This window comes from Podarcis vaucheri (assembly GCF_965113315.1).
Source record: "Podarcis vaucheri genome assembly, chromosome: 3".
NCBI lineage: Eukaryota > Metazoa > Chordata > Lepidosauria > Squamata > Lacertidae > Podarcis > Podarcis vaucheri.
In genome coordinates, this window is record NC_138761.1 from 44,160,079 (window position 1) to 44,172,987 (window position 12,909).

The 12,909-nt window shown below is 41.8% G+C and overlaps 1 protein-coding gene and 1 long non-coding RNA gene across 3 annotated transcripts; one reads left to right on the top strand and one right to left on the bottom strand.

Moving 5' to 3' along the window:
• The first annotated feature begins 24 nt into the window (after positions 1–24).
• On the top strand, positions 25–3,714 carry DPY30 (dpy-30 histone methyltransferase complex regulatory subunit). Of its 2 annotated transcripts, none has more exons than XM_082217040.1 (5): positions 25–214; positions 993–1,059; positions 1,141–1,188; positions 1,964–2,106; positions 3,535–3,714. In XM_082217040.1, the coding sequence occupies exons 2-5, from the start codon at positions 1,024–1,026 to the stop codon at positions 3,605–3,607; spliced, it is 300 nt and encodes a 99-aa protein (XP_082073166.1). In that variant the 5' UTR covers positions 25–214; positions 993–1,023; the 3' UTR covers positions 3,608–3,714. The 2 variants fall into 2 exon arrangements, with proteins under 2 accessions (XP_082073166.1, XP_082073165.1); XM_082217039.1 differs by having other exon boundaries at positions 27–183.
• Positions 3,715–6,113: 2,399 nt separating this feature from the next.
• On the bottom strand, positions 6,114–12,814 carry LOC309529294. The gene is made up of 2 exons (XR_014218154.1): positions 12,555–12,814; positions 6,114–7,533 (listed from the first exon to the last, which is right to left on the bottom strand). It is a non-coding gene; the product is annotated as an uncharacterized lncRNA (long non-coding RNA).
• Positions 12,815–12,909: the final 95 nt, after the last annotated feature.

Genomic DNA, 12,909 nt, shown 5'->3' on the forward strand with positions numbered 1-12,909 from the left:
CCTACCGCCTGTGAAGCGCGACATTTCCCGGCTCCCTCCTTTACGGCGCGCCGCTATACGACAGCCGAAGTTCCTTGTTTACGACTCGTCTCGCGGATTGTTTCGCTCGTTGCTCCGCGACGGGTGGTTTTTTTCTTGCTGGCTTTTCATCCTCGAACCCAAGAGCGGCTTGGCTAAGCGGAGGTGAGCGCGGGCTGCCGAGCCGCGGACCGAGGTGCGGCGCCCATCGTCCGCTGAGGCAGCCTTGGGGCCGGGGAGCGGGAGCGGGGAAATGGATGTCCCGGGCCGCCTGCTGCCCTCTTGGCGCTTCTGCGGCTCGGGCTCCGGGGGTCCTTCGGCGCCTCGAGGGTCGGTTGCCTTTAAGAAAGGAAAAGCAGGCAGATCGGGCTGTTCCTCGATCGAATGAAGCGTTTCCTTACGGACGCATAGGCTGCAATTGCAGGCACGCTTACTCTGGAGTAATGCAAGACCCATTAGAATAACGGGGACTTACTGCTGAGTAAACGTGCGCAAGTTCAATACGCAGCCATTACAACAGGGATGGGGAATCTGTGGCCCTCCAAATGCTCTTGGTCTGCCATCCCTACCTGTTTTCTGTGCTTGTTGCGGAGGTTGAGGCCAGCAGCATCTGGAGGGCCAAAGGCCGCCCTCCCCGCTATCATTGCTTTTTATAGCATTGCATGTAGTTGACCCTGTTTCCCCCACCCCACTCCCATTTTTCTGGCTCCTCCTCCCCTCCCCCCCCCGAACATTTGGATAGAAATTAACCTTTCTGCTTAAAACAACTGACATTCAAACCCCTTGATCTTGTTGTTGAGGGATATATATATATATATCTGATAAAAGATCTCTTAACGGGAAGATATGAAATGTGTCATACCAAAAGACATTTGGAAGTTGTTGGTAACATGAACTATCAGCTGTACTTAAGAGAAAAGTTTCTAAAACTGGTCACAGTGTAATCAGTAACCTTCTGTTTCCTCCCCACCAAGACTACTTCCTATTTGCTAACTTCCACACATCATGGAGACAGAACAGATTATGGAGAGCCAGCCACAGGTAATGCCAAAACCCCCAACAATACCTGCTTTAGTGAGATTGTGTGTGTGAGATATTTTATAATTGTGTGATGCTTTGCAGGTTCCAGAAAATCCTCATGCGGAATATGGTCTTACAGAGAACGTAGAGGTAACTAAGTTTATCGTTAGAGTTAACTATTCCCTGTTGAAATTGAGATCTGCTATATTTTTTTGTGACTGTATTTCTTAACTATAAGTTTTTAAACTGTATTGTAAATGGTTGTTGCCCATCCTGGGAACTTTGAGTGAAGGGTGGGTAATAAATTAATAATAGTCTCATCTTGACACTCTTAAAGAGTACAATTTGCTAAAGCTGTTTATTCATAGAATTGAGTGAAGCTAGCGATAGGGGCTCTGATCCAGTCGTGTGTTAGAATAGCTTGTCTAATACAACTTTACAATCTCAGGTATTTATTATAGAAATGCCTGAGCTCGTGTAGCTAAGACTGAAAGAGATTTATTTTGCTTTCATCCTGGCATTAGTATTACAAAGACTGTTGCATATATGAAGATCCTCATATTGATGTTCACCTATTGAATGCCTTTGTATATTTGTGTGCAAAACAATTTTTATTTCACCATCCAGGTGATTTCACCACCATTCACCTCATCTAGACATTTTTGCTGTAAATTTGTAAAAATCAGGCAAGGAACCAGCAATGGCTGTCTCATGGAGCCATAGTAAGCAAACAGAATTTTCAAGGAAACAAACATTTTTAATGGGGGTTCTGCGTGATTTTTTGAGAAAACATACTTATTTCACTGAATAAGTAAAATGTATGGATTTTTGGTCAATTTTTAGATAGTTCAGAAATGCATGACTTTATATTTTCAACTTAAACACTGGATTGCTGTCTTCATCTAGTGTTTGTTTACATTTTAAGCGAATAGTGGAAAATGAGAAAGCAAGTGCAGAGAAAACATCAAAGCAGAAAGTAGATCTTCAGTCACTACCTACACGTGCCTATTTGGACCAGACAGTTGTGCCTATCTTACTACAAGGTCTTGCAGTACTTGCAAAAGAAAGGTAACATATTTGCTTATCTTTCACGATTTCATTCTTAACAACATTCACAAACTTCTGCTTGCAGTCGTTATATAGGCCTAGTTCTTACAAACAGCAAGTGAAGTGGGAAATATATGGCTGGGCTTTACAACAGTGGATAGGAGCTCAGGTGAATGAATTTTGCATGCTAAATAATCATTTGCGCATAAAAAATGTAGCATTTTGCATCATTAGACTTTACCCCTTTATATGCTGTTTTTCAAGCATTTTTGTATGAAGAATAATTCATTCATGTGAGCCCACACTTGTATTTTGAACTGATATAGTCCTGACACTTATTGCCACCTCATTTGCTGTGTTTGGGAATGAGACTTTAATGCATGTGTGTGAAGTGTGAACATTTCAACACAAACTGGAAGCAGTTATGCTGGCTCTGGTCATCAGTCTTAATTTGATAAGCACCATGAACAGCATGATGCAGATGAGTATCCAGTTTCATTTTAGAGTTAGCAAAGCTGGAATTGGAAGAGGTCTAAAAAGAACGAGGGTGGAGATCAAGACTGGCCTGTAGTAAATAGAATACAATCTGATTTGACATGGCTGTAATGAGAGACCACAGCATTCATTATCCTGGGGTGTGTTTTTTTGGGGGGGAGGAATGAACTGCTACTGGATCACTACTTCTCTCCTGTTATTTCTGTAGGAAGAGATGGTGAGAGCTCCTACAGCCAAACATTCTTAAATCTACATATTTTTAATCCCTGTTTCCATATGTCTAGAGGGGTACAGAGTAGTTTCCTCTCATTTCCCTTCCCAAGCAGAAGGGGATTAGGATAGATAGTAAGGATAAAGTAAGTAAATCTAAGCATTTTCCCCTCATTTTTCAGGCCCAATAACAACCATGTAATATTATAGTTCAACAACTTTAAGCCATGCCAGTCCAGTATAGGAGTTAAGGAATTCATTCCCATTTTAAGGAATTTAACACTTGCCCCAAGTTAAAATAAAAAAGCAGATCAAATGAACAGCTGTAAAAATCTGACATTCTTTGAAACTTTGGAATTTAGCCTACCACAGATGAAATTAAGAGAAAAAATGCTAATGATATAAGAAATTAAAATGTTTTCACTAGCAACTCTACATTTACCAAATGCCTGCTACATATGGCAGAATCATAACCCATGTCTACTCAGTTAAGTTCTGTTTAATTCAATGGGGCTTACTCCCAGATAAGTAGGATTAGGACTGCTGCCATAATGTATTAAAGTAAAATGTTTTGTGATCCCAAACAATACTCAAGTACTTTTAGTCTTTTTAAATCTACTACATACTGTGGGTTCCATTCCTGAAACTACTTTTAGGTGGGTAATTTTGATAATTTAATTGAGGTTAAAAGAATTCTTGAATTGGTAGGTATGTACAAAACCACTATTCTCTTTTTATTTTCAGACCACCAAATCCTATTGAATTCCTTGCAGCATACCTGTTAAAAAATAAGGCACAGTTTGAGGACCGAAATTAATTTCATCTTCAGAGGACCATTTGACTGATCAGTATATATGCTAAATAACCATGAATCACTGTCTGATGTATAAATCCTACAAAAACAAAAATATCACTTTTGCTCAATTTCTTTAGCCTTTTCTTGAGTTATGTCAGCGGCATGGGGAGATAACACCACTGCTGTGTCAGCAAAATCGACACTGTAGCCTATACATGCACAGCCTTAGAAGAAGGAGAAAGTATACAACACAGCGAAATTAAAAGTTTTTTGCCAGTGGGAGGGGCCAGGAGGTACAACAAGGGCAGACACAAGCTGATGACAGCAGCCTTGGGTGGCTTGAGGTTGAAAGCAGGAGCCAGACTCAACTTTTGTTATGCAGTCACATCAGAGACAAAACAGAGAGCCATACCCAGTTCACCAAATTAGGAGTCCACCGCTCTTAACCACTACACCACACTGGCTCTCATTGCTTTCTTTCTCATTCCTTCCTTCCTTCCCACCCCCACCCCCTGCAACCAACTGATTGTCATCAGCAGAACCTTCTGACGTGTACTCTGAGAGGCCTCCCCTTCACAGTCCAAAGAATGAGCAGAGGGTCAACTGTCCCATAGCCCATCAAGCTCCCTACTATTTCCCCGAGTCCTATCCTGTGGCTAGCTAAGCTAGACTATACCAGTGTAGAGGAAAGGGAAACCTAGCAGTGAAGATACAACATGGCAAAAGACAAAGCTATTGTTATAAAGGATCTAAGGCAGAGTTGGCATCAGATTTTTATGGTTTACCTTCTCAAACCACACTAGTGGTGTACAGCCCATTAAATAGTTTTTTTATTAAAACAAACTGGTGCATCAATTACCAGATCCAAAGAACAATTGTCTGGTGGATGGATCTAGCAGGCCTAACTTAAATGGGAACAGTAATGATTTCAAGCTGAAGAATAAAGATTGCAGCACAAAAACAAATATAGTAATAACTACATATTAAAAGAGAGTGCAGGCTTCATTGCCTAGATGGCAGTGGACACAAGCCATATTCATTTACTTGGGTATTCATAGGCCACCTCTCAGGGTTAACCAGGGTGGGTCATGAGATAAAAGCTCATTATAACAAATCACAAAATCACAACCAAAATATTAAAATGTTAAAATGTAATGACAGCTGCAGTTAAAACATGATCGTTGACAGTAAAAATACAACATTAGTGTAAATACGAAAACCAAGCAGCAAAGAATAAATCATTAAAAGCAGCAGTTAAATGCAGAGTGTTAAAAAGCCAGTTTTGAGGAAAGCGTTTTCAAAGCCTGCTTAAAAATCATTGACATAGGGAATAAATGCACCCACTTAGGGAGGAAGTTCCGTAATCAGGAGACCAGCACTGCTCAGTAAGACGTATTTGACTACGCTGATCTAACTTATGATATAATTAAGTAAAAGTATTGCTAAATATAAACTTTTGGATTTTTTTTTTTGTCTGATGAATTTAAAAAACTCAGTTTATTATATTTAAATAAATCTGATTGTTATATGTCCCCTTTGGTGATACTGGAGAAGATGACAGAGAACTCTCATTTTAAAAAAAATCACTGTTCATTTTTAAAGGGCATTTTTTATTAAAAAAATATTTATAACAATAACACACTGTAGTCAAAATAGCCTCAGTACTCTTATCTTTAAACTCCACTGATAAATAAACTATTAGTTGTTAAGCTTGTACCCCTGAAAGATAACACAGCCTTTTGAAGAATAGTGTTACCCATGTTCTCTGCAAATATTTGGTTTATTATTTTAGCCATAACGTTTCATACTTTTCAGTATTACATAGCCTCCCATATGCTGAACTTTTCTAGCACCTGTTATCATTTTACTGTAAAACTGCTTGTTCCTTTCTCATGTTTCTCCAGCAGCTAAACTGTTTTCTAATACAGATATTTATTTTTATGCTTCAGTATGTTCAGCCCTTGTTTCTAATTAAGCTACTGGGTATTGCAGGCAAAGCAGCAGCCAGGAGAGGGACCCCTTGAGAAAAAGATTAAGGCCATTTTACACAAATGATGCTGAACTAGGGTTGAAAGATTACTGGTGTTTATTTCTGTCCAAACTGTAAAACCCATATTTGTTGTTGTTTAGTCGTTTAGTCGTGTCCGACTCTTCATGACCCCATGGACCAGAGCACGCCAGGCACTTCTGTCCTCCACTGCCTCCCGCAGTTTGATCAAACTCATGCTAGTAGCTTCAAGAACACCATCCAACCATCTCATTCTCTGTCGTCCCCTTCTCCTTGTGCCCTCCATCTTTCCCAACATCAGGGTCTTTTCCAGGGAGTCCTCTCTTCTCATGAGGTGGCCAAAGTATTGGAGCCTCAGCTTCACGATCTGTCCTTCCAGTGAGCACTCAGGGCTGATTTCCTATATATATATTTAAAAGCCTCACTGTTGTGCCATGCTATTTATTTTATTTAAAAGTTCATACACACATACATACTCAGACATATATATTACTTAATATTTCAAAAATCACCAAACAGTACACAGATATACCACTTTTAATGCAAAATAAAGCAGCTTACAGGGTTAAAAGCAGCAACACCTAACACCGTACGTTATGGGTCAGCTGTTTTAAGCAGCTGATTTGGGGTGTCACAAAAGGGCAGGAAACGGGGGGACCTGAAGCATGAATGGTTGTGTAGATGAATCACAACAGATCCGGCTTGTCCTGCTGAAATCTGGTCTTCTGAACATCTATTAAAAGTGCAGGAGCCCTATCCTCTCTTTTACCTGGCCACCTTACTCTGTACCTTTTCACTGAGTGCTTTCCTCTTATCGCTCTGTCATCTGAGCTGGTTTGTAAGGATTTTTGACTAAGGGGCTGGTTGGGTCTTTAGCCAAGAAATCTGCTTTCAGTGTCAGATGTCTTTCACAGCCAACTTAGATGAGCAGAAGTACTTTCCAGGCAAAGCCATCATTGGATACAACCTGCATAGGTTTAACATAGCACCATATAGTCAAAGAATATTTTTTTTTACAGCTTGCTACCTCAAGGGGGCATCATCTAAAAATAGACACAAGAATCAGCAGAAAAGGAGGAAGATGGTGGCAGAGTTGAGCCTTCGGAGATTACGATTACTAGTCAGAGTTGGAAGGGACCCTGAGGATAATCTAGTCCAACCCCCTGCAATGCAGCAATATGCAGCTGCCCCAGACAGGGATCAAACCTGTAACCATGGTTTTATCAGCACCACACTCTAACCAACTGAGCAATCCAGGAGCTTTACCTCTGTGTACTTCAGTTTAGGTAGAGGAAGATTTGAAGCAAGAATACATGGAAGTATCCTGGCCAAGTCCATAGTTCATTTTTCTCTCTAGTTTAAGTACAGAAACTCTAATCTCAGAAGGATTTCCAGGTAGTGTAAATCTAGACTAACTTGAGTAATAACATTTCTTTTTCCATAAATGAACCAAGTAGTACAATGAAATGCCTTCCATCTTTCTTTAGTTCTGGAATTTACCATTGTATTCCATGCAGTGGCGCCAGCTCCTAGGGGCTGAAGCATTGTGGGATCCCCTGATTTATTATTTTTTTTAAAGGAGCTGGGCCCCCTCAATGTTCAGAGCCCCCCCCATGACGTCAGTGCATCAGGACATTGCGCACAGGCCCCCTCAATCCTCTGGCAAAGGTGGTGCCTCTGATCTCAAGGAACACCGAGACTAGATGGTGGTACATCATCTGTGGCACATGAATAAATTGTTGAATTCAACCTGAAAAGCACTCTGCAGAGAAGTTTCCAAACAATTCAGAGGCCATGTGCTTTTGAGATCAAACTGGAATTTCAAAGACCAATCTTCTTAACATCCCTGCCAATCTTTAGTTCAGCTGCCAGGCACCATCAGCATTCCAATCATTCAGCTGTCATTCATGTCAACGTATCTTAGTATATGATGTGTCACCTGTTATCCAGGAAGGACAGATGGAAGAAAAAATAAATCAAAGTTGTACATTGCAAAAGGGTTTGTTAGGTAGGTCTTCTGCAAGAAACATGAAGCCGTAAAACAAACTACATTTCTGACTGTCATGGAAACAAGAAATTTGAGCGACTCTGAACGGGGTTTGCTTTTCTAACACAACAAAGCACAGCTCTGTTTCTGCCGTGGTTAACAATGCTAGGATGTACAAGCAATTCTTGCAACACCTGATAGAACCAATAAAGCAGAGTGTTTGAGGACCCTAGTTTGTTCCTGGTCCTTGAAAATGGGTGCGTATGCATGTGCTGGGGAACCATCCTTTGCATTTTGTCCTCAGTAGGCCTGCCAGCTTTCACTCTGATGTCTCAAGTCCTCAAGGCATAGTGCAATCTGTTTTGCATTTTTGAAAATGCAACAAATCCTCTAAGCCCAGCAGTGCTGATCCAAGATGCTGAGCTACCTGAAGCAAAGCCTAATGGCACCCCAACCTTGCTAGGGCTAATGCTTGACAAAATCTTCCTGCATAATTCAGGCACTGATTCCTGCAGTCCCCTATCCTCCTTCTGCCCATGCCACCAGAAGCGAGTCAATTCAGCCTGCTACATAACAGAACCAGCCAAGGGCCCTAGCAGGACAGCACTACCGGCTGTAGTTTTCTATAGACGAGAATTCTGGAGATTTGTGGTGTGCAACAAAAAGGGAAATGCCACCAAGAAAAGAGTGACCCTTTAATAATCACAACCACCTGCATTATCTCTCTAGCTCTGAAGCAGAAGGCACTTCAGAGCTATGGGGTTTCTTGAGAGCAGGGAAGGAACATCCTTCAAATCTGCCTGTCCTCTGGAGCCAGAATCAATCAAGTAATTCCCAATACCTTTTCACAAATCTCTGGTCTGGACCCAAGCTAGTTAAAACACTCTGGTGAGATGATCCTAAGTTTGCAAAGCACTTAGTATTTATTGAGGAGTCAAGATAAAGTGAGAAAGAAATAGTAGGTTGCAGCAAAGCAAAATATCAGCAGTCTGATATAACTAATTCTTACACTTGATATGGAGCCTAAAATCATTTTCAGTAACTCTCATATGAACATGAAGCATCTTTTGGCATGCTAAGGCTAAGCTTTCCCAGGCCAAATGAAGATGGAGATAAAAGCATGTTCAAAACAAGCTATTTTTTGTTGTTCCAGAGGTAGCAGGACTGGCATAGGGGAAAACAAGTGGTCGAATAAGGTACAGTACTGGAATTTTCATGTTCCTCACTTATATAGCAATAGTGATACTTAATACACTATTTAGTTTGGAGGATAACTTGTTTATCAACCACTTATCCTGATTTGCTTGCATAAAGTTGACACAGATGTTATGTTATGCCTGCTCTTTATCTTCATTCTAATCTGTTTCTGGGGAGAGTGCAACAATGTGCATTCACCCTAATTTCATCCTGATGAGTTTTCACAGAGGTTATAGGTCTACCTGTCAATCTGTCATTATTTTCAGTGCATTTCCCAATAACTCTCCATTTTAAAAGTGGATTTGTTGTACAGAGTGCTTTAATCCAGAGTGATTTAGTTGCACAAACCTAAATTTCCAGTACACAATTAAATCCCTCTTGCAAAACAGTGACATTCTGCGGCAACCCCAATCGAATCCCATTGAAAAATTGGCCAAGCAATTCCAGTGACAAAGAATGTGATTCTCATAACAACTGCTTGCGCCTTCAATTTCTCAGGGAGTTTTAGCAACCCTTAACTGGTATAAGTGAAAATTGCTGTTTGTAGCACTCTGCCTTTGTGACCTTCCCTACTTCCAATTCACAGGCCCCTAATGATATTTTTTAATTGAAAGCATGTTTTGCAGAGGGGGTGGGGTGGGGTGGGGTGGGAAAGAGAATGTTTATAGTGTAACAGGATTCTGAATTTGTGTGTGTGTGCGTGCGTGCATCTGCTTGCACACACCATGTATTTCCATGGTGAATAATGAATCTGCAAAATACAGTGGTGCCTCGCAAGACGAAATTAATCCGTTCTGCGAGTCTCTTCGTCTTGTGGTTTTTTCGTCTTGCGAAGCACGGCTATTAGCGGCTTAGCAGCTATTAGCGGCTTAGCGGCTATTAACGGCTTAGCGGCTATTAACGGCTTAGCGGCTTTAAGAAAAAGGAAACAAACTCGCAAGAACTCGCAAGACGTTTCGTCTTGCGAAGCAAGCCCATAGGGAAATTCGTCTTGCGGAACGACTCAAAAAACGGAAAACTCTTTCGTCTTGTGCGTTTTTCGTCTTGCGAGGCATTCGTCTTACAAGGTACCACTGTAAGTGTGTGGGAAATGGAGTCATAGCATTGAACTCAAAGCAGCCTGTTCCAATAGAACCACAAAACTACAAGTCAGAAAAAGCTATTAATACAGATAAATAATAGGTTGAGCACAACACTTTAAAAACCAGTTCTTCTTCAGATTTTTGCTGAACAGCCCAAACCTGAATTTTTGCTGAATCGCAAACAACCAATCCATCTTCTATTATCATGTCTGATTATCCTGAACATTTCAACAGCAATCAACCCAGGAGCAAATGTGTGGTGATAAATGGTCTCTCCATTAAATAAAAGGGATTGCATTAATTATCGGTTTTCTTGAAAGGATAACCAGTTTGGTGACTATTGCTCCCAGCATGAGGTATTTATATATTGGATTGTTTGGGGATTTAGGTCCAATGCCATGACTACCAGCACCAGGGACAGATAATTATGTCACAAAGCAATTCAGAATCTAGTTTGAACAGTTACTGGCGAAAGATTTGACTAATCTATATAGCACATCTCAAATGTTCAGATTCTTTCATGCGTAGTATTTTAGTAATCCTAAGAGCCCTGCAAGGTAGGCCAGTATTATTATTCCCCTATGCTGGTTGTGTGGAGGACCCAATCAAGATACAGTTCTGGGTTCAGAAAATCCTGTTGGTACTCCAGATGTCCCTCCATTTGCTAAAATAATCTTGCATGAAAATAGAGAATAAGCAATACCTAAAGGCATCACTACACAGGACACTTGATATGCTGATTTCACATATCCAGTCCTCACAGTGCCCCCCCCCCCCGATAACAAGTTGCCTAAAATTAATAGAGTTGTATGTAATCCAGCTGGATCCTATGCATGGCACACTTACAAATAAATTACACTAAGCTCAACATAACTTATTTATATTCTGCATTTAGTCAGTTGGTTCTTTAGAGTTGTTCAGGCATACATAACAATAAAATCAACACGAAACTCAGAATATTTCCAGACAAAAAGGAGGGAACCAGCAGTTAAAAGCAGCAGGTTAGATTGCTTAACAGTGTGATCATGTGCATGTAAACTCAGACGCCTCGCTGAATTCAATGGGCCTTTCAGGTATAGAATTGCAGCCTAGGGCTCAAAACTTTAAAAGTCTGGAGAACAAAAAGCTCTGGCTCCCAAACAAGTCTGCACAGCATTGCTACCTTAAACTGAACACTCCAGTCCATTCATTTAAAATGTGCAATGCTTGTTGCTTACTCCACCTGAAGCCTTTGGGTAAGCCACAAAGGTTTCTGGATCTGAACCTGTGTTTCCAGTATTTCCTGACTAGCATTAACCTAAAGTTTAGTAACACAGTGTTTAGATTTTTAAATTTTAAAGGATATTCAACCCTGAATTGTGCTACTAGATTATTTCATGGTTACCCAAATCCAGCCACATTTGCTACTTCCCATGAATTACAGTATCTGCCTATTTGCTGCCTGGTACTAGTTGCTCATATTGGGTTACTACATCCAACATTTTAAAAAAAATCAAGGGTATTGTGGAGCTGTGGGTGCATGTTTGTACTTGCACAGACCAAGCTTTGATAGATGGGATATTCCTGAGTAAAGCACAGACTCCCTCCCCTTTGGCTTTGTTGCTCAGCTTTTCCTCTGCTGACTTCCAGGGCTCTGCCTCCTTTTCACTCCGTCTCTCCAATCTCATGACGTTCGTCATGTTCACTCCCCCTCCCCAGTTCAGTCTTATTAGCTATTTTGGAAGAAGAGGCCTTTGAGGGTTGCTGGTGTCTCCATGGCAGCGGTCCAATAATATACCAGATGACAAATTGGGTGGGTGAAGAGCTGAAGTGGCTTAAGTGGCTGCCTTTGTATAACCCACTATGATCCAGTTTCATCTCCCTCAAAGTGAACCTAAGCATGCAACTATAAAAACGGTGTGCATTTTACACTTCAGTCCTCCTGTCACTGGATTATTCAACTCTTAAGCATTTGTTTACATGCTTGCAGGACTGCAAATTTGGAACTTGTTAGTACTCTGTCACACAGCCGCTCCCGAGCTCAAAACTCACACTGCTTTCTGAAATGATTGCACTGACTTGGCCACAATTCCTTCCTGCCTTTTTGTCCTGGATGCAAGATAAAGCTTGTGGTCCAGCCCTCCATTTTAGAAAGCTGTCCCTATGGCAAATTTGATTCAGGGCCAGCCCAGTCCATTTTGTCATTCTGAGCTGCTTCAAAGCATAATGCCTTGCAGTGTTGCAGAATACACTAGGTTGCTCTTGGATTTCAAAGAGCTGCTTCATTTGGGAGGAAAAGACCTGAGCCAGAGGGACCTTTGGTCTTAAAATACTGTAATAAAGTGAAGCCTTTTATGTTCTGAACAGTGGAGGCTGTGGCTGCCATCCTACTAATGATTCGTTAAGTATCTCAGGCGTGTAGTGTGCTCTATTCTAATCCACACCATACAATTAAAGCACATCTTAAGCACATGGCTTCTCCCCAAAGAATCCTGGGAACTGTTATATACAGAATTGCAGAGCTACCATTCCCAGCGCCCTTAACAAACTAGAGTTTCCAGGAATCTTTGGGGAGGGAGTCGTGTGCTTTAAATGTAGAAGGGGGATGTGATCACGCACCACTTCTTCCACCCTTAACCCTGTCTCCATATTAAAGAATAGTGGAAAGAGAACGGGTCGGAATAGAAGCGGAGGCTGAAAGAGCAACCACATTACTTCCGGCGCCCAGCGGCACTTCTCGTTTCAACTCTTACGTAGGCCCCTTCCGCAACGGGGGGGGGGCGCACAGGGGCTCCCGCACAAGCCTCTTTCCCGGCTGTCAGGACGAGCAGCCAGGCGGCTCCACATGGCCCTCCGACGCCCCGCTCCCCGCCCGGAGGCCCTTTCAGCAGACAACCTTCCCCCTCTAATCTTCCCTTCACCTCAGAGACACAGCCCCGCCAATCAGCGAAGGCCAGAAGCCATTGCCACGGCAACTCCACTCGGCCAATCTTATACGGTCCCTCCCACGCCTCCCGCTTCCTCCAATAGAGAGGGCGCTTTTCGGACCCCCGCCCAATGGGAAGCCGCG